The 26110-nt window shown below is 39.3% G+C and overlaps 2 protein-coding genes and 1 pseudogene across 5 annotated transcripts in view; 2 read left to right on the plus strand and 1 right to left on the minus strand.

The window, feature by feature from the left end:
- The window catches only part of LOC149095870 (proprotein convertase subtilisin/kexin type 4-like), a 44184-nt gene extending 36474 nt beyond the window's left edge, over positions 1 to 7710 (minus strand). For both annotated transcript variants that reach the window (XM_089281698.1, XM_089281697.1), the window contains exons 1-5: positions 7257 to 7710; positions 5166 to 5276; positions 4511 to 4570; positions 3806 to 3931; positions 475 to 539 (exon numbers count right to left, since the gene is read on the minus strand). In XM_089281698.1, coding sequence (XP_089137824.1) covers positions 475 to 539; positions 3806 to 3931; positions 4511 to 4570; positions 5166 to 5255 — 341 coding nt within the window. In that variant the 5' untranslated portion in view covers positions 5256 to 5276; positions 7257 to 7710. The remainder of the gene's footprint in view (positions 1 to 474; positions 540 to 3805; positions 3932 to 4510; positions 4571 to 5165; positions 5277 to 7256) is intronic.
- Positions 7711 to 9411: 1701 nt separating this feature from the next.
- Positions 9412 to 17656, plus strand: LOC149095871 (uncharacterized). Of its 3 annotated transcripts, XM_089281717.1 has the most exons (8): positions 9412 to 9669; positions 10899 to 11019; positions 13342 to 13435; positions 13663 to 13731; positions 13979 to 14152; positions 14891 to 14992; positions 15177 to 15375; positions 17359 to 17656. In XM_089281717.1, the coding sequence occupies exons 3-8, from the start codon at positions 13433 to 13435 to the stop codon at positions 17571 to 17573; spliced, it is 762 nt and encodes a 253-aa protein (XP_089137843.1). In that variant the 5' UTR covers positions 9412 to 9669; positions 10899 to 11019; positions 13342 to 13432; the 3' UTR covers positions 17574 to 17656. The 3 variants fall into 3 exon arrangements, with proteins under 3 accessions (XP_089137843.1, XP_089137844.1, XP_089137842.1); XM_089281718.1 differs by lacking the exon at positions 9412 to 9669 and having other exon boundaries at positions 10898 to 11019; XM_089281716.1 differs by lacking the exons at positions 9412 to 9669; positions 10899 to 11019 and adding an exon at positions 12910 to 13036.
- A 6968-nt stretch (positions 17657 to 24624) lies between these two features.
- Positions 24625 to 26029, plus strand: LOC149095872 (uncharacterized; annotated as a pseudogene).
- The last annotated feature ends 81 nt before the right edge of the window (positions 26030 to 26110 follow it).

The raw sequence follows: 26110 nt of genomic DNA on the forward strand, positions 1-26110 counted from the left end.
ATGAAATACATGTCTTCGAAATTTAATTATTTTGCACCCAAAAAGACAACGCAACATTCCCTAAAATCAACCCAGTACACATTTAAGCATTGCACAAAAATATTTCAGTGTTTTAAAGACGGAAGAATAATGTGGTTTTGCATGCGAGACTCTCAAACTTGTGTAATAAAATGGTGCGTTAAATGACGACTTTAACGGAATTTGGTAATATGCATATTTCTTTGAAATAGAAGGATATTTTGCCAAAAAAAACTATCCAGTAGTTTTTGTCATGCCCTAGCCTATCTACCATGAAAATATGAGCGAAATCGAAGTTTCAACCATTGCCGAGTTATTTTCCATTTTTATGGACAGGGACTCTTATAATGCTTATCCCCAAATCAGGCATAAATGTTGTCTGTTGCTTAAATAGTTATTTCCAGTCTACAAGGGTGCCACGCAACGTTTTCACTTTGTATCATGACGCTTACATACCTGTCAGGGTTTCGAGTACTGTAGATTTCCTGGTCACTCAAAAAGTCATAACTTGCAACTGAGTTCTATGCAAAGAAAAGTGGCATTAGTCCAATTGAATTTATCTCTAGGAAGAAATTGATCAATGTGGCCACACATTTGTTCACCCAAACACATGTGCTTGCAAAAATATTTAAAACATACTCTAGGTCTCGGGTGGAGGACGCGCTGGTCTATAATGGTTAGCGCGCCTAACTTCGGATCTAGCGGTCCAGGTTCGAACCTTGTCCGGGAACATTGTGTTGTGCTTTAGGAAAAGGAGTTCGAATGGGTTGTCGGCGTATTTAATGCTGGGAAGTAACTCTGTGGTACGCTAGCATATTATCCAGCAGGGTCAATGGTATGGAAACCGGGATAAACTCCGGCCTTATGGACCACTCGGCAAGGCCTAGACCGTTTACCTTAGTCCTCGGACGCACAAGGTCATACCACGACTTATCTTGTCCCTAAGATGCTCCAAGTTTGTAAAAGTACTCAGAGAAATTTCTAAGAAAGTTGCTCAAAGGTTGCTCCGAAAAAAAAAGAAGGCATCATTGGCAGCAACTTCACAGTGTCTTTCTCTTTCCTAAACATCAAGGGAATGAACTCAGATAAATGGAAAAAGGACGTCAAACGATGACCATATTTTCCAGCTTTTGAAAGGGGAATACTCACACAGTTGAAGGAGTAAGTGGAAACGCAAATAATAGCAATACGAGAATAAAAAAATTAATAAATGAGTAGATAAAAGAATAAGAGATATAAACTTGTGCACATGTGTTTTAACTGTTCTAAGGTAAGAACGTAAAACGTAAAACTTGTTAATTTAGTTGCAATCAATAGATAGATAGATGGATAGATAGATCGATAGATAAATAGATAGATTTAACAAATAGATTCCATGTTGCCGTGCGTCTGTTCAGCAATAGATCACTAATGACGTCAAAATGTGCTAAGAACAAATTAATGGCACACGAGGCGAGGGTCGAGTGTGTCACTGATGTTCTTACCACATTTTGACGTCTTCTGTGATCTATTACTGAACAGACGCACGGCAACATGGACTCTATTTGTTTTACATAATAAAGAAACAAACTACTACAGATAAAGCTTTTTCTCCCGAATCTTTCACCATAACTCGAAAGTCGGCCTTTGCTCATTTAGGCGAACACGGAAAAAAGCCATTTGACGTGATCTATTGTCTATACAAAATGCAGCAATCTCATTGGTTGCTATACGTAGCAAAGAATTATGATTGGTTGAGGAAAATCACATTACTGTCAAACATGACTTGAAAGTTGCTTCTCGCGAAGTGAAAACTTACAGCGAAAGCAGAATTGAACTGCGAAATCTACAGCTCTTGATGAAATACTGGAAAGGTCAAGTCAGTTTTTGTCATCAGAGTAGCCTTGTGAGTCGAAAAGCTTGGATGTTGCCTTAAATATTGCAGGATTTTAAAAAATACTCTCGGAAAACTTGCGGTTGTGGCCAACACTGGGGGTTATTCGATTCGAGTTTTGAATGAAAGGAACGTTAGAGACGGTGGAAATTTGTGTCCTCTGTGGTTGGTGATTCTCAAATCAGTTTGATATAGTGTCGGAGACACCTTATAGCTGCGATACAGTTGGCAGTGAGCTGTAGTAGGCTATACTTTACTCGCTGCTGAGCCCTGAAACGGACTCCAACATTCGCGTCGGAAGGCAGGGTTATGTACTTATTTTAACTGATTTTAGAAGTGATGTTTTGATGTTTCATTCCTGGCATTAATCTGTGTCAACAATTATTTTGCGAATTATTTTGAGAAAAATTGAATTTTTTAAATAAGTTAATATCATAAACATTTTGTTTATTGGTTTCGTTAAATTCGAGACAATCAATGGTTTCTTACTTAACTGAAAGTAATTTCAAGACCAATTTTAGTAATTTTGTGTTTAGTTTAGTCTTACTCGACTACGTTTCTCGCTTTCTTTAAAGTGAACCAATCCTTTTTAGAACCCGATTTTATGGCTTTCGTTTTCAGCGAGTCCCTATTAAACATTTCTTTCTTGATTTCCGAATTAAGCCAAGGCGCTGGCTTATTTCGTACTTTTATAACTTTCTTTGGAGCGTGTTTATTGAGGATATTCAGAAAGTCGCTTTTCCGAAAGTGCCCTGCCTCATTAATAATAACTGAGTGAGAATCAAATTGCAGCAAATAAGAATTCTATATGTCTGATAGAAATGCATTCGCGTTAAATTTCTTAAAATTTCGAGTTTCAACATATCTTGGACTGCGTCTTAGGATACTAATTTTGCGAATGGCAAAAATAAGATTATGATCGCTTATAGATAGAGAATACACACCAGAATGCACAATACACTCCGTACTGTTCGTAATGAAAAGGTCAATCAGAGTAGAGGTGCTACTTGTTACTCTAATAGGTTCACTTATCACCTGCGTCAATTGGTACCCTTCAATAATATTAATGAGTCGTGTTGTGTACGAATCCCTAGAGTCTTGTAGGAGCTTACAATTTATATCGCCAGTTATGTAGATATCCGAGTAATCTAATTCACCCTTTTTAAAGGAGATTCAAAAACATCAAAATGCTCGACTGGCGAATGAGATGATCGATCCAAAAGTACCAAAAATGCTTTGGAAATTGGTTTGTAAATTTCTAACGTTAATAATTGAATAAACAGACAGACAGACGGAGAGATAGATAGATAGATAGATAGATAGATAGATAGATAGATAGATAGATAGATAGATAGATAGATAGATAGATAGGTAGATAGATAGGAAGGTAGGTAGGTAGGTAAACCGTACCAGAGCATATAACACACTTTGTGCACGTGCCCTAAATCAAAATGTGTGCACGTGCCCTTAATTCACCGGTAATAAAAATTTTGGTGTTAATACTGGCGCAATAGAAGTTAACAAATATTGCAAATAATAAGAAATAAAATAAACACCTGCAATGTCTCTTTGTCTAATGTTACTATTAAAATTGATAAAATTGTTCAGTGTCGTTTGCTGCCTATGAGATGGGTTCAGTTTTGACCAGAGATATGGGACCTAACACGGGGGGGGGGGGGTACTCCCAGAAACATTGGGTGGGGTGTGCGGCTCTCTTCCCAAAACCTTTGCTTATCTATGACTAGGATATGCGATATTCCCTACCCTATTTATGACCTGACCAAAAATTCGAAACCCTAATTATGGCCTGACCTTTAAATCAAAACCCTGTCTCTCTCATTTCTCACTTATAAAAATGTCTACGTATCCGGTTAAAAGGTTGCTGTCAAAACAAAATGAAAACTATAAACTTACGAAGTTTGGCAGCAAGTCAGGATGGTCTTTGTTGACGCCATCATCCACCACAGCCACGAGTACTCCTTCGCCCGTGTAACCTGCTTGCCATGCTGACTTTACATTCATTGAAACGGCAGTGTCGCCCTGTGATATAAACGGTCAGATTTGTAGTAAGGTAACCTGGAATTGATATTTCCCAAGCATGTTTGATTCTCCCACATTTAGAGTTTGAAGGTAACTGGTCTACGCCAAGAAACGACAAGAAAAATTATAACATAGCTGTCCTGCAAAACGGCACTGCTCGCTGCGTGAACTCAGAATGCCTGAGAAAAGCTAATTTGGCTTCGCGAGGGAAATCTCTTTCCGTTAGCAATGTGATAGGTAAATTGATTCCTGCTTTTAGCAGGTAGGGTTGTTTGAAGTAGCTTGAAATAGCGTCGGAAATCTAGAGTTCCTCTCGGCTGTGCGTCGAACAACACTTACGCTTCTTCCGTTCCTACTTTTCCTCCTTCACCATAACTAGATGGTGCACGCTAGTGCATAAAACAATAGCTAAACGGTTCTTAACCATGAACAAAATTTCCGTTTGGGAAAAATGTGTTACCTTGGAAGTTTCAATACAATACAACACAATGCAATGCAATGCAATACAATACAATGCTGTTTTATTATAAATGTATTTTAATGTAATAGGTCTGGACTTGATATGTAAACAGTGCTTACCAGATACCATGATTGCCACCTCATCCAACCTTCTTGTTGCCTTTCATTGTTGTCTGTTTTCTGATCATGGACAGACAGAGTTAATGACTTTAAACTTATTTTTCTCTATATGACAATAGCAATTTATTAACTAAAGAAAATGATACACGCTCTGGTTGGCTGAAAACCCTCCTTCAGTTTTCCTCACAGAGTAGGCGGGAAAGCGGCGTATCCTTATTTGTTAATTTACTTCATTTATTGAAACGTGAAGATATAGAATTCGGCAATCAGCTGGAGTGACAGTTCTAGGTGTAGGTAAAATTCTCATTTTACCCGGGGGCAACAGAATCCTACCAGCTATCCCTTGTGCAAAAACAGCATCAGCAACGCGCACAGGTTTAAAAATCTGGGGAAAATAACTGCCGTCATAATTATCGTTATCTGTCAAGTTTAGGAGGTGGGCGACAATAATATTAAGAGCCAGTTTTCTTTCACTACAGGCGGACACTCCACTGATAACGATTTGAAATAATGCAAATGGTGCCGCATAAAAGATGAAACGAAATATTAACCCTAATTCGAACACACACTTAGTGACGTGCTAACGCACACCTGCGGGTCTACTAAAAAAGGCATTCGCATGGCGGCCCTTGTAGCATGCACTCAAAAAACTCACCCCTCTTTCTGTCAACTCCTGTCCACCAACGAGGTTTGGCACCAGCAGTGGGATGGTAACACAGAGATAAATAAAAGCCACCAATTTCATTATTAGATTCGTAACTAGAGCCTAAAGAGAAAACAAACAAACCAAAAAACAACAACAACAACAAAGAACAGCAGTAGTTAGATTATGCCGGCATGGTAACGAAAATGTGAATGAGTTAAATCACTATCAAAAGAAAGCTGGTCGAGGTTTGCGTTGGCATAAAAGGAGATTTGCTGTACACCTAACGGAATCAACGGTCCATAAAATTTCTTCAATAATTTGTCACAGAACTACACTCTTTATTGTTTATAAGAATTTTGCTTTTCCCACCGAGGCTGAGTGGTCTTATCTTTCAGCCGATTTTGGGGGGAAAATATTCTTGTGAATATTCATTGTTCTTATATTACGGCGTATGTAGTTTCTGTTTTCGGAGGTATTAAGTGTCTAGATGGTATCAAGTAATTTGGAGCCTGACAGCCTGCAGGTATCAGAGCATCGAACATACGGCTAGTGCAGTTTTTGGTGCCTTTTGGTTACTTTTACCTTGTAGAGAAGGAAGGATTTCATATGGTTTAGTTAAAAACATATAATTGTATTGTATTTACAAATTTACAACACAAAAAAATTATTTTTTTCAAAATCTCAGCCTCGGGTTTATTCCTAAAATATTCTTAAAATTTCGCAAATTTCAGACTCGATATTCTTATGAAACATATTCTTATAAAAAAGAAAGAGCGTAAGTTGTTTCAGTGTCTCATTGGGCGAAGAGAATACGTTTTCACTATGACCATTAAAGTTGGATGCAGGGGTCGAGGCAAATAGGTCCGGCATGTTTGATTTTATCACTGATCTATCTTGCGTACCTAAAGCCGCAAGGTATCGTAACGGGGGATTCAAGAAGAGGTGGAATATATATTCGATAAGTTTGCTTTGTATGTAAACTTACGTATGCCAAAACTTGTGCACAGTAACCCAGCGGGAAGCATGGGCTGGAGATGACAATTAGTAATATGTGGAAATCAGTGTGTGTTAACCCAGCTTGAACACTGAAAATAGATCAAGACGAAGAAATAGTTGCTCTTAGTGTTCTTTTGGCTAAGAAATGAACTCTGATTGATCGTTGCTTCTTCAATATCGCGTGTTATTTAGGCCTCGCACGGGAAGAGACTATGACGGCTTCAACTAATATGGCCTGGATGATTTGTTTAAGAAAGTAATATGAAGAAATGGGGCAATAATATTTCGCAATAACATAAAGTTTCGTCGAAGATGACCGTGGAAAAGCGATTGCGTGGCACTTGGTAAGTTCCGTATAAAATGAGATGTTACTCGAGCATTGGCCGAAAAGTGTCTTTATTCTCAGTCAGTGCGTTTTGCACCTAGTCTGAAGTTTGTAGCCGCTCTGCAGTCTGCATTTTGTACTGATCCGGAGGAAGATCACTGAGGCTGGTAAGGAAAATGCAGAACAAAAACAAAAAGCCAAATAAAGAAAGAAAGAAAGAAAGAAAGAAAGAAAAAATAAATAAATAAATAAATAAATAAATAAATAAAACATATAGGACGGAAAATGAGAGCCCGCGATAGAGGGATGTCAAAACTTGGTCACGCGTCCAGGTGATGTGATGAGAAGCGGTAATTTGTTTGTGGTAAGGTAACGCCAATGGACTTAGACTTAATTTTTTGGTCCTCTTGCTTGACATACAAATTAGATATTACCTTCGGATTAAAAACTTAGTTCAGTGGCATCATGATTACCCCGTTCACAGACGATCTATTTCCAAGTTGAGAGGCTCATAGTCACCTTGATTTCCGGGTGTGAGAATTTCTCCCTGATTTTACGATATGCAAGCTTTTCGGTCTTTATTTAATGTACTCATAAGAGGATCAGGCCTGTGCTTAGTCCAGTAGACGAGTAAAGATTACGCGTTCACCTTCATAACCGTTAAGGGACGTAAATAGCAAATTTCTATCTTTATCAATCAAACGATGGTAATAGCGCTTTATAATGTCAGCTAAGATACCCTGGAATCAACAATTTATCATAAGTTAGTTTACATTTACCTTCACTGTTCCTTTCTTTTCATGCCAGGTGCTATTGGTTGAACTTAATTCTCAGCTAGCACTGAAAGAGTTTGTTGACTGCGAGACGTCTTATTCCAGTGAGGTCTTTCTGCAATTTCAAGATCTTCACTATAATTACCCTAATAAACAGGGTAATATTTCGCATTCAATGTGCATTAACCAGATCATTTCAGAATATATCATTTTGGAAGACGCTGAAGGAAGTAGCTACTTATTGGCCGAAGTTGTGCGGAAACGAAGTTAGGTAAGATACTAATGTCAAAGCGGCGAAGGAAGAAAATTCACGAAACATATAACGAGAACGTGTCCAAACGGTTAAGGAAGTGGCTTGGCCAAGACACGTCCCACGCCGTAAACAATGTCGAGTGAAAACGATCTTAGTAAGTTATTGGTGATATCAAAGCGCTGAAGGAACTGAGAATGCGTGTCGACAGAGGCTATTTAAAGGTCGAGGAAGTAAGTTGCCGAAGCACGTAACAAAATAGATATTTTATCTAAAAGGTTAAAACGACTAAACTGCGCGTGTGTTAACATCTTTAGCTTATCGTTAACATCTGACGGTTTATCTTTAATTCCCTAGTAAATGTCTTAGAAGAGCTCCCTCTCCAAAGCACGTATCTCATCTTTGGACAAAAGGAAGAAAAATGTTTTTTTTTCTTATTATCACTATTGCTAGTTTTCCCTTCCATTCCATTAATTACAAAAAAATCGAAACATTTCATTAAATCAAGTCAACAATCTGGGATGTGATTGATGATTTAAGTTTGTGTGGTTAAAAAAAATATATATATATATATGTCGAGCTTTGTTAGGAGACGACATGCCGGTGCCCTTCTGCGGGACGCCAACATGGTGGCCGTAATGTAATAGAAACATATGTCTTTGAGTTTTTTAATTGAAACGCAAAGTTATTACTCTAGAGCTGTGACACATAAATTAAAACTTCTTCTAGTGCAGGAGCTGCCCAGTTAACTTAAGTGATAAATCATCTTTTGACAGCCATTTCGTGACGACATTTAACGTCACGCATTTCACAGATTTTGTTTAATGGATGGTCTCACGCAAATATAACCAATAAGTCAACACTTGTTACCCAGGCAGTGAGGGCTGGGTTAAATTTCAGCTCCGTTGGTTTTTTTCCTCGTTCAGTCACAAGTCGCCGTTTGGTCTCTATAGCGCATGCGTCACCACAGGCGGTCCAAGCTCACAATGCGAGGAGTTATTTTTTTTTTTAATCTTTATGCGAACGTTCAGCGCGCGAAAAGTGACCCAGTTACCGCCGACATCTACTATTACATAACGAACGAGTTTGGTTACGCGAAACGTGACCTTCGCCTTGCAGCATATGGTGGTGTTGTGTTACAACGGTTTGACGTTATAAAGGTTTGTATGGGGAAAAACGGTAATCGACATTATAGCTGAAATTTTGGTATTTTTACAATAAAAATGGCTTGCCTCAATGCCTTGTTGTCTTTTCTATTGTCATCTCACTTCTCAGCTCGATCCGAAGCCTTTTAAGCAAGTTATCGCTTTTTGGTTTTCCTCTGCTCCATATGCTGCAAGGCGAAGGTCACGTTTCGCGTAACCAAACTCAGTCGTTATGTAATAGTAGATGTCGGCGGTAACTGGGTCACGTTTCGCGCGCTGAACGTTCGCATAAAGATTTAAAAAAAAAATAATAACCCCTCGCATTGTGAGCTTGGGTCCCTGTGGCGTCACCTGTGCATGCGTACAGCACATGGAATTTACAGAAGTTGTCGTCGTGAAGAGTTAGCACGGATTCCATGATTTCTAGGGCGATGAAATCATATACAAAAGAACACACCGTTCGAGGTAGACCAACACTAAAGGACGCTACAGTATTACGCAGGGTATGTAGGTAGCGGTGATCTAGTAAAAGATGACAACACGGGCAATGGTTAACTATTCATTCTTTTCATTGCTTAATTTAATCTCTTCCTACACAACAAGATTGTTTGCGCCCTGTGGTTCCGAGCCTTACGGAGCCTTACGTATTAGTATAGAAATTGTCCTACCCCTACCCCCTAAAATAAGATGACAGCATTGTGTGACGAACAAACAAGGAACCGCTGCAAGCAAGGATTCAAACAGCAGCAGCAGATCAAACGATGATCAAACGTGATATTTTCGTGTAGCGCAAAGCAAGCAACTATCTACAAATCACTTAGCCGTTTTTGACTTAGATTCAGTGGTGATCATATGTGTCGAAAGAGGGTCATAGATTCATGGTATTCGACCATTAAATAAGTTGACAGTTGGCGATGTACATCGGACGTTGTGTAGACAAAAGCAAACTTCTACTTTATGTGCGACGAATGGTGACAGAAACTCGTCAAATCGGCTTTTGGACCTGCCTTTTACAGCAAATAAGGTAAGAACATTTCGAAATTATCAGCTCTGTGTCTATTTCAACTTAATATAGCTCAAGACATGTGGCGCGAGCTAAAATATATGTCTAGCCCGTAAATAAAATTTGATGACGGATGGTCAAATATCTGCATTTTTAACGTACTTTGAAAAGCTCTTGCGCCGCTCATAATCATTTGGCCAAAGAAACTTTTACAGGAATCTGTAGACTATCCTTCTGCGATTCAATCACCAGAAGCTTAATCCATTTGAAGGTTTCGCATATAGTGAAAATCAATTATTTCTACCAAGTACTTTTAAGTGAATGAAATACATGTCTTCGAAATTTAATTATTTTGCACCCAGCAAAAACCGCAACATTCCCTAAAATCAACCCAGTACACATTTAAACATTTGAGTGTTTTAAAGACAGAAGAATGATGTGGTTTTGCATGCGAGGCTCTCAAACTTGTTTAATAAAATGGTGCGTCAAATGACGATTTTAACGGAATTTGGTAATTTGCATATTTCTTTGAAATAAAAGGATATTTTGCCAAAAAAACTATCCAGTAGTTTTTGTCATGCCCTAGCCTATCTACCATAAAAATTTGAGCGAAATTGAATTTTCGACCCTTGCCGTGTTATTTTCCATATTTAAGGACTGGTACTCTTAAATGTTTTCGCACTTTACTCAAGCGGTTGTCAACGCGACCATGCCGCCAGACAACCAGAGAAATGCAATTGCAACCCCCTAGCGACCCCTAGCAGGTTTCGCCATTCCCTGGGAAGGTTTAGTAATGTTTGTTTATATCGTCAACGGAAGATTACAACAGGAAAAGCGATGTCTACGAAACATTCAGCAGCTTATAAACCGAATCAGCAGATAAATGGAAAAGAAGGATAGCTTTTAAACAGGCCTAGTCGGCTTGCAAGCGAGTCGAGCGCAGATGTTTAACAGAACCTAAACTACTTTATTTTAGTTTTATACAGCTCTAAACCACTCTCTCTGCATTGTCCCTTACTTCCTTTGAAAGCTTTAGGGAAAATAAGCATTCAAATAGGATCCTTTAAAGTTCAGTTAATCGGATGAAGGCGTCTTTGACAACCTCTCAGGGAACCGTCATGATAGAAATTGTACTCACAGTGCAGCAATTTGCATTTGCCAGACCTTGCCAAAAAGGTTTGCACGTGGCTTACTTAATTCACTACTCAAATACTTCCTGAAATTCTGTAACCGATGTTTGCACTTCTTAGAAAGGCGGGCGGACGATAGGCGAGGGTTGATCAGTGACCGGGCTGAAGTTGTCTGCCAATTCGCCTGCTGTCAATTTATCCACCAGAAGTTCCGTCGTGAAGGAATATGCGGCCCCAAAAGGTATGATTTTGTAACCGTTTTGGTCGGAAACAAGGTATCGCTTTTGGACATTTTGGTCTGCTACGGTATGGTGTCGATGGGCTTACACGACTCCTTCTTTTGTTTTTTGTTCTTTGTTTTTATTTTTGTTCTCCGAACCTTTCTCAGGGTCCCAAGGAGGAGAGGGGGGGGGGGGGGGGGGCATCATTTCACTGCCTGGAGCCCTGATCTCTTTTACGTCCTGAGTCCGGAGCGTTGAAAGTTTTGCCGCGGGATTCAGAGTTCTAAGTAAAATTTCAATCATTTTTGGTACCCAGAAAATAAATGGAATCTAGTGAGGGGAAAGTGCTACAGATAAGGACATTATCACATTGAGTTTCTTTGTTTTCTGAAGATTTTAACCCTTAGGACAGTATTTAATTTAAAGCCTGCTCTGAAGAAGAGAGGCGGCCGAAGTAAATCAATCAAAAACGTTAGCAAGACTCCCATATTGGATTGAGGGTCAATCACATATTACAGCCCTTGCTATTTAAATAGCATTTGAAACTCACAGTTTAAATTCAACTTGTCAAGGAAAGATAACGTTCGGCAAACAAAAATCATCTTTATCAAAGAATAAAAGGGAAACTTTGATTAATGCATGAATGCCTAGTTTTTTTGGCTACCTCATTGAGGGAGGCAGCATGCATATTTCGTGGAGTACACAACGAGGAGAAAGTTAATCGAGCAAAGAAATATTAGTTTAAAGCGCTTGGAAATGCCATTTCCCTGGCATTATCCACAGTACAGTTTCTAAAATCAAAACATGGGAAAATGTTGCGTATTTAGTAACTTGTGCTTCCTGAGTATGCATCAACCGTTGGGATAACTGCAGAGGATTTTAATACGGGAGTCAAACCAGCCAATTTTTAAATCAACTGTTTTAAATCTTTAATAATCTCTAATATTCAAGTTTTAATCTTTACTAGTTAAAGATTCTTTTGGCTTCATTTTAACATAGCAGGATTTTCGAATGACCATGACTTTAAAAACTGCCTGAAACCTGAACGTTAGGGAAAAATAGCCTATGGGAACGTGAAGGCAAGCGCAAATGTATGTTACGACTGACAGGCTGCTGGAAGCGGGCAAACGACAGCAGGATTGGCCACAGGACAAGTTTTCCCGCCATTTATTACCTTTTCTGTTTCTCTTGTGAAAACAAAAACAAAAACAAAAACAAAAGCGAAAAAACACACACAAAAGAAAGAGTAAAAAGCGCAGAATTATCAATTCCGTTTGTTCCATGATATTATTATGGGTGAAAATTAGGTCTTATTGCCAAATATTTTCATGCGTGACTGAGGTTTTTTTCTTACCGTGAAAAGCGATTTACTGATTTTCCTTAACTATTCCTCTTTCAGAAAGTCTTAAGATCTTAATTATCGGGTGTTTAGATGTTCACTAAATCAGTCCATATTAATTATTTTATCATTATTATTATTACTATGATTATTATTATTATAAATATTATTACTATTATTATTATTATTATTATTATTATTATTATTATTATTTTCCCGACAAGTCGTTTGTCACTATTTACTTTTGTGTTACAATCTGGATTACCACTATCAGGTATAGAAATGTACTGTTTAACTTCGCGTTTGGCAGATTTGATCACGCTTATCTGAAATGATCAAGGAAAGCAAAACTAATTGAACTGATAAGGCATTGAAATATCGAATATATCTAAAGACGTGCGAATAGTTGCACAAAAATGTATGGCGACATCCAAAACTCAAATACAGCGTCGTTACAACTGAGACTCGTGGTGCCCTGCCAACCTGATGACCTTTTCACGGAAGCATATTGAACAAACAAAACACTGGTAAACAGTTAGTTGTTTCAGCGTTAGTTACGGCAGTAATGGCACGTATCAAATAAGGAAATTGAAGTTCGGTGAATTGATATTTCCTCTGTTTTTCAGAAAGAGCCATTTATTTTCCTCTCATAGCTACCTCGTTCTAGTTCCTTCATGCGTCGCTTTCTTTCCCTTGAGGTGAGACAAAGAGGACAAAAGCGAGCAAACTTTGTTGACTGTGGAGGAGAGAGAAGCTTAGACAGCTTTTCTCTTAACTTTGATTCAAAAATCTGACAACTTGTTAAGTTTTATCTTTTCAAATTCTCTTTCTGTAACATATTTCCTACCCCGTAAATTTGTGCCAGACACTTGTAAGCAATTTGTAGTTTCAGCGTTTAAGGAAATCATCATCTGTTTCCTCTGTTGCTAAACAGGTTATTCTCGCCTCGCAGTTGATTTTTATAGATTATACTTTTGAGTTTCTTGTGTCATTTCCTTTTCAGAACAGGATAAAAGTGACAAAATGTTCCTATGAAAACAGTTTGTTGAGGTGGGAGAAGCTGACTGCTAAAGTGCCTTGAATTCGCTGCCACGATGGTAAGTCGATCATCATTATAAATTTATCCTTGACACATTTACAGCGTAGCAAACTTGTAGACACAGTTGGTCTTATCAAAGTTAAAATGAACCAACAGAAATATTATAATTTAACTTGAAAGACTAGTTCGTCTTCTTCTTTAGATGTCGTATCTGGCGAAATTAGATCAAGTTCTTCATCATCGCAACTTTTACGGTCTCATTCTCAGGTTTTTATTTCCTTTTAGAGTTTTTCACCTGCTGTGATCGTTTCTATTCTGTTTTTCTGCATCTCTGACGTAACTGGTGCTTCGGTGGTAAGTTATTATCTGATTTTTCATATCGTAATCTACAGAGAAGTTAGTAACTTTCGCCTGGAAGATGAGATAGTTTAGTTCTTGTCGATGCCTTTTTGTTCTTTAGTTTCAGTGAGATTTGGAGTTGAACAAATCGTAACCCGGCTCTACAAGCTAGACTAAGCAATCTAGGACCACATAGAGATTAAACCCAGCATGGCGTAAGAATCCATTAATTAAGGTCGGCGCGAATTTCTTTTTTTGACAGACTCCCTCTGAAAATACAGTGAGAAATTCGGAGGAGTTCAACGTTCACATTGTGGAGAGAGGAACAAAGTATGTTGAGAAAATTGCAATTGACGAGAAAAATGATCTTGAGTTCTTCCATGTCCCAGCTCACAATGGACTCACTGAAGCCGACTACCTTTATGACTTCAAAAGTGTAAGTGTGTAAATTGCTTTGTACCGAATCGACCTGTGACGCAGTATAAATGAAGTCAAGCAGCCACCCTTAGGCAAAAGTTGCCAGCTGTTATTAACCGGGTTAATTATATGGCCAAGCGTGGTTGATGTGGACTCGTGGTTTATTTAACCACATGGTATGGGGTCCCAAGGATACAGCTGGCTCAGTACTTTCACGCTTTAGCTGCCAAATGCAAGAGCTACTTAAAATTTACGAATATTCTCCTCTTACTTTAGTATGAGTATATTTCTTTTTCCTATTACTGGCACGTTTGTCACGAAGCAAGTATTGAATATTTACGTCGCAAACATAAATTCGTCTTGTCATGGGAGATTTGCTAGTTAAGATGTATGTTCGCCAAGAGGTACAACATTATTGACCCACTGAAAGTTTTACAAAGCCTCTAACGCTTATTCCAATGATTGAGAGTTTGGCTCGGAGCGAAGGCTGGATATTCTCATTGCAAATCAGGAAACTGCCGCAATTTGCGAGATTTATATGAATAGGTACCATCGTGTCATTCGCGCAATACGTCAGCTTTAAAATTGCGGGAATTTCCATTAGTTAATTAAGGTTCAAACGTCTTTTAACTGTGAAACTATACCAACATTTTCTCGCCTCGATAGTCAAAAGTGATCATAAACACGTGCTTCTGGTCAACTGAGGACGTCCTTTCTTCAGTGTATCATGCTAACTAATGTCACTTGCTCTCTCTAGAAAATTTCAGTGCGTCGAGACAAAAGTAACGCCACTTGTTATTTGGGGCCATTGCCAGACGACTTGCCAAAGCCCGCTGACCTAAGGACTGATTTACAAATGGTACGAATATCACTGAAAAAGTTGCTAGATAAATCTGATTGTCCAGCATGAATTGGATCAATGTGGTTTATATATATGCTGTTAAATATTTTTGAGAGGTGGGGAGAGGAAGGGGAAGGAGGGCCTTATTATTCGAAACTAAAAGGTAGCCAGTGTTGAAAAATCTCTTTTACCATGCCCATAGGTATCTGAAGCTCCTTCCAAAAGCTCGGTCATTGTCCGAAAGTACTGGTCTGTTTCAGAAGAGGTCGACAAAGCTCTCCTCAGACAAGTTGTGCAGGACTTCTGTGGAGAGTTTCCAGTCTTTCGTTTGAAAGAAGTTGACATGAGTATGTTAAGTTCTTCGGCAGCTGGTTTCAGGGACGATGGACGAACTCGTTCTGGTAAGTATCATCTAGACAAGAAAATAAATGAAGATGAAATCTGTTGGAAGCATCAATTCCTTTTTTTAAGTATTATATTTCTTGCACTTTGTTAATTCTATTTTATAACTGTGGTCCAACTGTGGTCGCATAAGACTCGCATGATTATTAATGTCAACGGATTTTTTTTTTTTTTTTTTTTTTTTTTTGGTGCAGTTTAAAGACTTACTATCTGAAATTCACTTATCCAAAGTTTGAGACTTTTATGAGAGAATTGACGATTTTACAAACCCTCACAGTTTTGTCACTTCGTCATAAAAATGAGTTTGCGAATCGCGAAGTCAAAATACATACCTCTTCGTTCGATGGCCGTGACGTAAGTTACAAAGCGAGATTTTTCCCCATCGGTTAATGGCCAAAGCGCGAATTTTAGCGTGCGGGCCATAAATCGAAGGGGAAGATCAAGGATCCAAAACTTTCATTACGGACCGAGAAAACGAGGTGAGTAAGACATTTATTATATCTCTACTGTGTGTCTGACGGGTTCGGTAACGATTTCTGTTCACGTGGAACGGCTTCAAATTTCTGACGCACCTCGAATACAAAACGAGTCAATGTAAAATCGTTATTAAGGTGGCCGAACACAGTTTTCGCGCGCGCTTTTGCTCATTCGATTCAGCACTCGTACAAGGATTCCAAAAACAAACATGCCGTCAATAGAGCAATCATTTTATTTACTCAACACCCCCCCCCCCCCCCCCATCTGTGCTATTTTTCTTCATAATTGAACGCAGCGTATTGATGGTTTTAATCTCTTATTACAAAGATATGTTAGAAGAGGTAACGATGTAAGGAACCCAGCAATTCTCAGATTTTTCGTTGTTACCGAAAGAACCCAGTTAAATGCAGCGCATACGCAGTAAGTCAAAAAATTGTGATTGAATGGAAAATTGATTTCTCGGAAATACTCATTAGAATTTCACGAAATTTGGCACGAAAATACTTACGGAAATAAGCAACTGAAGTATTGGAAAAAAATTGAACTTTAACAAAGGAAATTCTAGATATTCCAGTGAACCTTCAACAAGTGATAATTAAAGATCTCTCTGTTAGGTTAGTATCAAAATGGTGTTAACTTGTGAGTATCTGTACAAGCTAGTTGCATGCAAATTGTAAAGAAAATCGAATGAATAGATTTTCTACAACTAAACGAAACCGACTTTAAAGGCCTGTATTTGTTTATTTATGTTGCCATGGTAACGGTACATACGTCAGCTTAACTATCAAAACCCAAAGTTTGTGTTGTTACCTTGCTTGCTGCCATTTTTGGCGACAGAGGGATCAAGGGTTTCAGAGAAAAAGGTGAATGAAACACAGGTATCGAAAACTGTGTTCAGCCACCTTAAGTGACTCTTAGTTAGCAGGTTGTGATACACAATTTCAGGAGTAAAAGTAAATTTAAACTTTTACTTGCTAAAAAAAAAAAATAAGAGCACTTGGCGTTAAATTGCAAAACATTTTGCCACAAAAAAAGATTTAAATTTTAGCAGGCCGTACAGTAGAATACCGCCCGCTAAATTGACCAATCACAGCACGCGTACTAATTGAGAGGTATTTTGGTGTCGGAAGATCGCGTCCTTATGGCGGAATGAAAGCAAGAGAAATGTATAAGACGCCAATATTACTTTTTGGCTGTATTGTTTGTCCGGTTTTCACCCTTCCAAAAATTCCTTGCTTACAGTGTAGAATGGCATGGGTCAAAAAAAAAAAAAAAAAAAAAAAAAAAAAAAAAAAAATGACCTTATCCACATTATTTTGGAGTAAAATCGACTCATTCATCTGTCCATTTTAAGGGCACAACTTTGACGGCTTGTAAAATCGTCAATTTTTGCCCTAAATGTATCAAATCCTGGAATCGTGTATCTCAAGCAATTTATGTTTTAAATATATAAAAATAATTTTCACTTTATGGGCACTTATTATTTTTATGTGTTCTCTTCACAGCCAGAACCATTCCTGCACATATTGGCTTTTGCGCTAACGGGTTTCCAAATACGCCATGCAATCCACAACAGTGGCTATACAGTTTACAGATCCGAGAAAATCACTGCACTTGGTGGGTGAGAGATTGCAAGTTCGACATCCAGCGAAAAACAGTATGCGGCAGTTGGAAACACAAGTTCAATAGCATGGTTTGCTACACAGTTCGTTGCCCTTAAGCGTACTGAAATGTCCTGAAATAAATATTACAAAATAGATTGTATGCGGAGTTATAAAATAAAATACAGTCTTGATAACTCAACTTGTGGAGAATTCGGATATCGTAAATCCACGAATCTAGGAGGAGACGGGGGACGCTCATTCGAGGGGCGCTTAAACTAGGGGAAGGGGGAGAGGGGGGAAGGGCAGGCGCTTGTTAAATTTTTCACAAATCGTGGCCTGACATGATCATACATCATCTGCGCATAATCAACAGCATTAGCTGTTTCTCGACATAAAAGCTGATCCTCAAGTTTAAATCGCGTTAGTGCTTGTGCTGTTTTTCCAAACTTATCGTGTTAACAAACTGAAACAATGTACAAACCTGTTTTTCCAAACTTATCGTGTTAACAAACTGAAACAATGTACAAATCTAATACTAAACGACGAAACCTCTACATCCTTTGTTGTCTCATTACTCGCCCACAAAACGGGGGGAGGGGACGGGGAGCGCTTATTCGAGGGTGGGACGCTTATTTTAACTTTTGGCTGACAGGAGAGGCGCTTATTAGAACAGGTAACTTATTGGAGGAGTGCACTAATTTGAGGATTAACGGGTACTCCCTTTCACTTTGCTAAAAACAAACAAACCAAAAAGCTAGCCAGCCAATTAATTCTTGGCCACCCCAGTTAGCACAGAGAAAAAAGAAGCTGGGGAAGCTACTTGGTAACCCGACGCGCCCTTTAAAATGATGGCTTGGCTCTCCCCTGGTAAAGATGCAGGGAACGCACGGTATACATTAGGGACACATCAAAGGGAGTTCACAATCTTTTTGAGCATGTAAACCAAAACAAAAATTTTGCACCCTGTGAAAAGGCCTAGGGACGAGTTTAGCGCTACAGGGTTTTGCGGACATATAGGTAGCGGTTTTCCCTGTAAGGTCCCGTAAAAGATGACAAGAGGAGACAAAGTTAAACGTTTCTTTCTTTTCATTTCTTCATTTACTCTCTTCCTACTCAACAAGATTGTGTGCTCCCTGTGGACTAACCGGCGTGATATTTGTCGAAAAAGATCATATGAACCATACTTACTCCCTCTATGTGTTACGATATAAGACTGCTAGTTAACATTTTTATACTGCAACATACATTATTTTAACGGAACAAGACTGGATGACCCTGGAAGGCCGAAAACGATTGTCATATTAAACAATTGCTAGTGAAAATTACGCTTATTGATCGGTTGGTGGTAGATTACCCCTATTGATTGGTTGGTGGTAAAGATTATTTTTATTGATCGTTTGGTGGTAAAGAGTACACTTATTAATGGTTTAGTGATAAATTTACCCTTAGTGATCGGTTGATAATAGATTACCCTTATTAATTGGTAGGTGGCAAGCTACCGTTTTTGCTGTGTTGGTGGTAAAAAGTACCCTTACTGATCGTTTGGTGACAAAGAGTTTCCTTATTGATCGTTTGGTGGTGAAGTTAACCTTATTGATCGTTTGACAGTATATTATCCTTATTGATCTGTTGGTGGTAGATTACCCTTATTAATGGTTTGGTAGTAAACATTACCCTTAGTGATCGTTTGGTGGTAAAGGTTACCCTGATCGATCGGTTGGTGGTAGATTAACCTTATTCATCGGTTGGTGGTAGATTATCCTTATTGATGGTTTGGCGGTAAAGAGCACCCTTATTGATGGTTTTGTGGTAGAGTGCCGATATTGATCGGTTGGTGATAAACATTATTATCGATCGTTTGGTGGTAAAGAGTACCCTTATCGATCGGCTGGTGCTAGATTTCCCTAATGTGATCGGTTGGTGGTAGATTGTCCTTATTGATCTTTTGATAGTAAAGAGTGCCCCTATTAAAGGTTTGGTGGTAAAAATTAACCTTATTGATCGTTTGGTGGTAAAGATTACCCTAATTACTCGGTTGGTGGTAGATTACCCTTATTGATCGGTTGATGGTAGATTACCCTTACTGATGGTTTTGTGGTAAACATTACCCTAATTTATCGTTTGCTGGTAAATTACCCATATTAATCGATTAGTGGTAGATTACCCTTATTCATGATTTGGTGGTAAAGATTACCCTTATTGATTGACTGGTGGTAGATTACCCTTATGCGATCGGTTGGAGGTAGATTACCCTTATTAATCGTTTGCTCGTAAAGAATACCCTTATTGATGGTCTGGTGGTAAAGATTACCCTGATTGATCGGAGAGAGAGGAAAAAGGAGTTAGAAATCAGTTTAGAGTTCGATCACAGAGCTCAACAAGAAGGTTAAGGCACAAGACAAAGCAATCAAACAGTTTCAAGAAGGTGTGAAGTCGCTAACCAAGCAAGTAAATGAAGAAAAGCTAAGATCGGTTAAACTGGAAAGCCAGAGCCGCCGAAACAGCTGCATGAACTTCTTTAATATACCTGAAGAGAAAGATGAGTCTTTCCAAATATCTGAAAAAGTTCTACGCAGGTTTGTGGAAGTGGAACTGAAACTAAGTAAGAAAGTTTTAAAGGAGATTTCCTTTGAGCGCGTCCATCGCATCGGAAAATCAAACTCCAACGATTCAAAGCCAAGGTCTCTCATTGCCAAATTTACGTTCCACAAAGACAAAGAATTTGTGCTAGCACAAGCAAAGAATCTCCGTGGCATAAACTTTGCAGTTCCTCGTGATTTCCCTAAAGAAATTGTTGCGAAAAGGAAGCTTTTGGTACCCATATTAAAGGACGCAAAGAAAAGCGGTCACGACGCCAGCTTAGTGTATGATAAGCTTCACATTAATGGACAATTATATAGGCCATAACTAGTCATCAAAACGTAAGATAAGTGGGCTTCGGAGTCAGTATCAGGCTCCTGCTCGTTCCCTTTTAGGTCTACTTCGTAAGGTTATTCTTAGCTCAAAGCACTACTGGCGTTATATTCACCTTCGACTGAGCCACAAAAGGCTCTTTAGTAAGCTTATGCGTTTGAGTGTCTATGTGTTAGTGTATAAATATATGCATTTATGTATATTATTTATTAAGGTTAAAGTTATGTCCAGTGTGAAAGCTCAATGGATCACACGCTTGGACTCCAATTTCTTGAGCAAGATCGTTCGCCCATCAGTGTAAAGTAGAAGTGCAGGTATGTATATGCTAAAATCATCTCATTCATCTTTGTTTATGGCGTACAATTTGTCTTGCACCACGGTTAAATGTCAGGAGCTTAAACAATGCGCGTAAAAGGAGGCATGCTTATCAATGGAATATGGAAAGAATACGGTCTACCGAATGGGGAGGCAAGGTGGTTTATTCCTACGGAACAAAACACAGTAGCGGCAATCTCGTTTTGTTCAATCCATCCCTTGATGTTGAAGTGGAAAACCATGAAACTGACCAGAAAGGTAGACTAATTATTTTGCGCGCTAAAATCGACGAATTCAGGTTTATTTTTACCAATGTTTATGCTTCGAGCGTTGGGATTTTTTGAAACTTTAAAATTGCGCCTGCGAAAATATGCCGACGAGAACATCATGATAGGAGGCGACTTGAATTGTTGTTCAACACCAGAAGACAAACAAGGCGGACGACCTACGGAGCAAAAACAACAATTAATTGATTCCATTCTTAATCTATGCAATTCTTTCAATTTATTGGATCTCTGGGGGAAACTTTATCTTAATGAATCGCTATTCACCTGGCAACAGAACTCATCAGCAATTCAATATAGGCTCGATTACTGGTTGGTGTCAAAACATATGCTTCCACAGGTGAAAGAATGTATTATTACTCCGGTTTCGTTTTCTGACCATTCAGCCGTCTCGTTCAAAATCCAGTCAGGCGATTTCTTTAAGAGAGGTCCTGGTTTTTTTCAAATTCAATAACTCACTTCTAAATGGTTATTGTTTCGTGAAAGGATTGAGTAAAACGATTCTGGAGTACGAGGGAAAATGTTATTTCTGACGAATGAGCTTACGAAGAAGGCCGAAATAACTGTTTTGCCGGCACGGGACATAACGCAGCCTGAGCTCCAGGCCGGTGCATCATGGGTAGAACGGAAGGGGTATATAAGGGGGAGTGTAGCACATGATAGTCATTTAGGCCTCTGAATCAACCCCGTTCAGAGCTCCGTTTTTTCATTTCAGTTTTTCAGGTATTTTTACTACACTTCCGACAGTCTTAACTATGTAAAGCCTCCGTACGAAAGGCTACCAATCGCCGGAGCATGAGTCATGGTTCCTACCCAGATTTCCTGCTTTTTTTCTCAATGGGTTTTTTACGGCCGGTTTTTTCTGGCTTCCGTTCTTATCGCACTTCTATTGTTAGCGGTTGCTCAGCTCCGTTATTATTATCCTCCTCTGTTTTAGCGTTCTGTACTTGTAATTTTTCTAGTCTACTAGCCTAAATGGTACGATATAGTTGCAATTTGCCGGGTTTTTTGGTCCAAAGAAGTGGACAACCCGGCCTAACTGACATAATATGCTTGTCTATGGGGTTTTTGTCCAACGTAGCGGACACCCCAGCCTAACTGGCATGATATGTTTGCATATGGGGTTTTCGGTCCAAAGTAGTGGACACCCCAGCTTAACTGGCATGATATGTTTGTACATGAGGTTTATGGGTCCAAAGTAGTGGACACCCCATCCTAACTGGCATGATACGTTTGTACATGGGGTTTTTTGGTCCAACGTAGTGAACACCCCAGCCTAAGTGGCGTGATAGGTTTGTACATGGGGTTTTTGGTCCAAAGTAGTCAACAACCCAGCCTAAGCGGCGTAATGTGTTTGTACATAGGGTTGTGAGGTCCAAAGTAGTGGACACCCCAGCCTAACTGGCATGAAATGTTTATGTACATCGGGATTTTCGTCCAAAGTTGTGGACACCCCAGCCTAATTGGCGTGATGTGTTTGTAAATGGGGATTGGTCCAAAGTTGTGGACAAACCAGGCTGTCAGCTAGTTGTGTGCAAATTTATTTGCTCTGTAACCTTAAACACGTTATATTTGTATACGCAGGATATTTTGGTGCAAAGTAGTGGACACTCTAGCCATAATGGCAGTCAGATGTAAAGCTCATTTAGTTTAAGTTATGTTTGTGCGCGTCCTACGTGTATGTGTAACAAATGAGCTCAGTCGTCAAATGCATCAGTTGTATTCACATCTACTCTGAAGATGAGCTTTTCACAAGAATCCACAAGGACAGATTGTACAAGTCGTCGGCGATAGCACTTTATACCTGTCTGACAAACAGTTATTGGATGATTTGTGTAGATTCTTATTCTTGTAGTTGCTGTCACGTAGTTTGGGTTGGTCCTTGCCAGGCCCTCCCCAAATAAACTTATTTGCCTATTAGCTGTGTTTTCATTCGTTGTGAAGTGGAGACAAAATATACAGCTACTTGCAAGATAAAAAGCTCTACTGGGACATGCTGGAAATGGAAATCTGAAGCTTCACAATGTTATTGCAAACAAATCGCAAGGAACAGAAAGAATGAAGCGGCTGTGCTACAGCAACAATTCTCCTCACTGCACAAATTAATGTGCACGACCCCTGGACAGGAGACTGTTGCAAAAAAATTTTATGGGGTAAAACTGAACCTTGAACAGATTTCCATACACAAAACAGAAGACGCCATGATTAGGAGTAAAGTAAGATGCTGCGAGCAAGGAGAGCGTAGCGCTCGTTATCGTTCCAATAAATGCATTACAAAACTAAAAGCCGAAAATCTTTCTCTGGTTACCCCCACCGAAATCCTGAAAGAGGAACACAGGTGCTACCAAAACCTCTACACTTTCACCTGCACAAACCCAAACGACACCTGTTTCGATTACTTCTTTGAAAGCCCGACCCTTTCAAAATTGACTGCCCAACTTTCCGACACTTGTGACGGTTTCTTAACAAAAGGAGAATGTCATGCCTCTCTAAGAGAATTTTCCAAGAGTAAATCTCCTGGCACAGACGGCTTCACTGCCGAATTTTATCGAAAGTTTTGAGAACTATTAGGACAGGAATTAGTCGACAGTCTCAATTACGCCTTCGAGATCGGTGAATTTTCGATTTCGCAAGAAAGGGTAATAATTACCCTTATTCCAAAAAAAGATGAAAATAAAGTTTTTCTAAATAACTGGACACCCATCTCGCTGCTAAACACAGATTACAAAATTGCCAGCAAAGCAATCGCTGCCAGAATCGTGAAAGTGTTACCAAGCCTTATTCATAGAGACAAGACCGGTTACATTAAAGGCCGCTTTATCGGACAAAATGTACGTTTAATCGCGGATATTATTGAATGCACGGATACGTTAGAAATCTCACGCATAGCATTGTTTCTAGAGTTTGAAAAGGCCTTTGACAGCTTAAAATGGAACTTCATTCTAAAGGCTCTAGAGACTTTTGGGTTCGGCGCGCCTTTAAGACAATGGGTTAAGACTTTTTGCAACAACATCCAAAGCTGCGTTATTAATAATGGCTAAGCAACGCCCTTTTTTGAATTACAACGAGGCGTTAGACAGGGGTGTCCGCTTTCCGGCATACTCTTTGTTATTGCTGTTGGAATTTTAGCAAATTCAATAAGAGATGACCAGTCGATAATGGGTATAAATATTAAAAGGAAGGAGTATAAGCTTTCACAATATGCAGACGACACCTCCTGTTTCGTGCGCGACATAGATTCAGCTGTAAAACTTTTCTAGAAATTAGAGGCTTTTAAAAGGTGTTCGGGATTAGAACTAAACAAAGCAAAAAATGAAGGCAATGTGGTTGGGAAAAAAACAGTCTAACACCCACAAACCTCTTTGGCATTAAGTGTGAGTGTCTGGGCGTTTGCGTCTTCCGCGACTCGGAAATATCCGCAAAAGATAATTTTGAAAAAAGATTGCTTGCTCTAAAAAATGTCTTAACATCGGGAACATAAACATTGCCAAAAATTTAGCTCTTTCAAAGACAGTTTTTATTGCCTCAGTTCTCAGCGTACCCAGTAGATTTGTTGACCAAGTAAGTAAGTAAGCTTCTTTCTAGCTTCGTATGGAACCACAACCCGCCTAAAATTAAGCATTCGACAATGATTGGTAAGATTAAGGACGGCGGACTTAATATGCCTGACTTTAAAATTATGAATAAATCTCTGAAAGCAGGTTGGGTAAAACGGTTCCTTAATCCTCAAACGCAGTCCTCGAAGACAATACTTTCTGATCTTTTACATCACGTAGGTGGCCCCCTGCTGTTGGAATGCAAGTCTTCTTTAAAAACTTTGCCTGAATTGTCCTTCCTACCACTTTTTCCGCGACGTCTTAAATGTTTGGGAAAAGAATATTTTGCACACTCCTACAACAAAGAAAGACATAGAAAATGAGATTTATGAAATAATCATCTTATCACAATCGGCGGAAAATCCATTTTTTGTCAACAATGGTACAATGCCGGAGTAAAGACCCTATCAGATATTCTGGACGAAGAAGGAAATTTCTTGTCCTTTCCTGAATTTAGGAAGAAGTATAAAATAAAAACAAACTTTCTACGTTATTTTGGGTTGTTCAACGCCATTCCAAAGTACTGGAAAGAAGTCTTTAACCACGGCCTTGAAAACGAATCAGTCAGTACAGGACAGTCGACACACCCTTTGAACATTATTTTATTTTGGACTTGTCGACAAGCACGCTCACTTTACGTCTCCAAAACGTTCCAAAAACCTACATCCAAAGCTCGCCTAATTAAGGCCGGTTTTACTGATCAGAGCATCGCGGCGTTATACAATGTCCAGTTTAAAATCACCAAAAACATAAAACTATTGATGTTTCAATTCAAAACAAACCACCATATTCTTTACACTCGCGACAAACTTTTCAGAGCTAAAATTATCAAAAATGGTGAATGTCAATTGTGTGGTGTAAGACAGGCCCTAGAGCATCTGTTCGTAGAATGTCGGCACGTCCAGTCTTTCTGGAACCATCTTGCCTCTTGGTGGAACTCTTGTAACTTGCCCAAGGTAGCTCTGATGAACAAAGCTAAAATATATGCACATCACCCCGAGAAGCGATCTTTCCGCGCTGTCAACCTTTGCCTGATAGTAGCCCGCTACTACATCTATACTGCAGCCAGAGAAAGTGAATCCTACAGCATAACAGCGTTCAAAGTATTGCTAAAAAGCAAACTATCCACGGAGTCACCAATCTTAAAGAAAAAAATTCGTAGATTTTTAGCGGAGCTCCGGCGGCCCGAAGGGCCGCCAAGCGGAGCCCCATACCCATATAGGGAAGAAAAGGAAACCCATGAGTTGATTTTCTCATGGTTATCAAGGCTAGCGGTATTGCTCGTGGGCGCGTACGCGCGACGGCGATGACGACGGGGTCGCGCAAGATGGCGGCCATACTCCAGCTAATAGGTTGACAGAGACATGCATCCTCGGTTTGTAGCGGAAGAATGCCATTTTTCTTGGCGGGATTTTTAAAGAAAAACGATAGCGGAGGTTGATCTTATGTTTTTATGACAGGGTTGCACTGAAGCAAAAAGCAGAAAGCAAGAATTAACAGGCAAAGAAGTAGCGAAGAAGATCGCGAAAAAGGCTGAGCGGCCCA

This window comes from Orbicella faveolata, unplaced genomic scaffold (genome assembly GCF_042242905.1).
Source record: "Orbicella faveolata isolate gen_17 unplaced genomic scaffold, um_ofav_v1 contig_48, whole genome shotgun sequence".
In the NCBI taxonomy this organism is placed as follows: Eukaryota; Metazoa; Cnidaria; class Anthozoa; order Scleractinia; family Merulinidae; genus Orbicella; species Orbicella faveolata.

Bases quoted from the DNA above. Each gene is read 5' to 3' on its own strand.
- LOC149095871 (XM_089281717.1), top strand. The intron at 14,153-14,890 runs GTAAGTGTGTAA...TGCTCTCTCTAG, and splicing joins ACCTTTATGACTTCAAAAGT to AAAATTTCAGTGCGTCGAGA. The intron at 15,376-17,358 runs GTAAGTATCATC...TTCTCTTCACAG, and splicing joins CGATGGACGAACTCGTTCTG to CCAGAACCATTCCTGCACAT.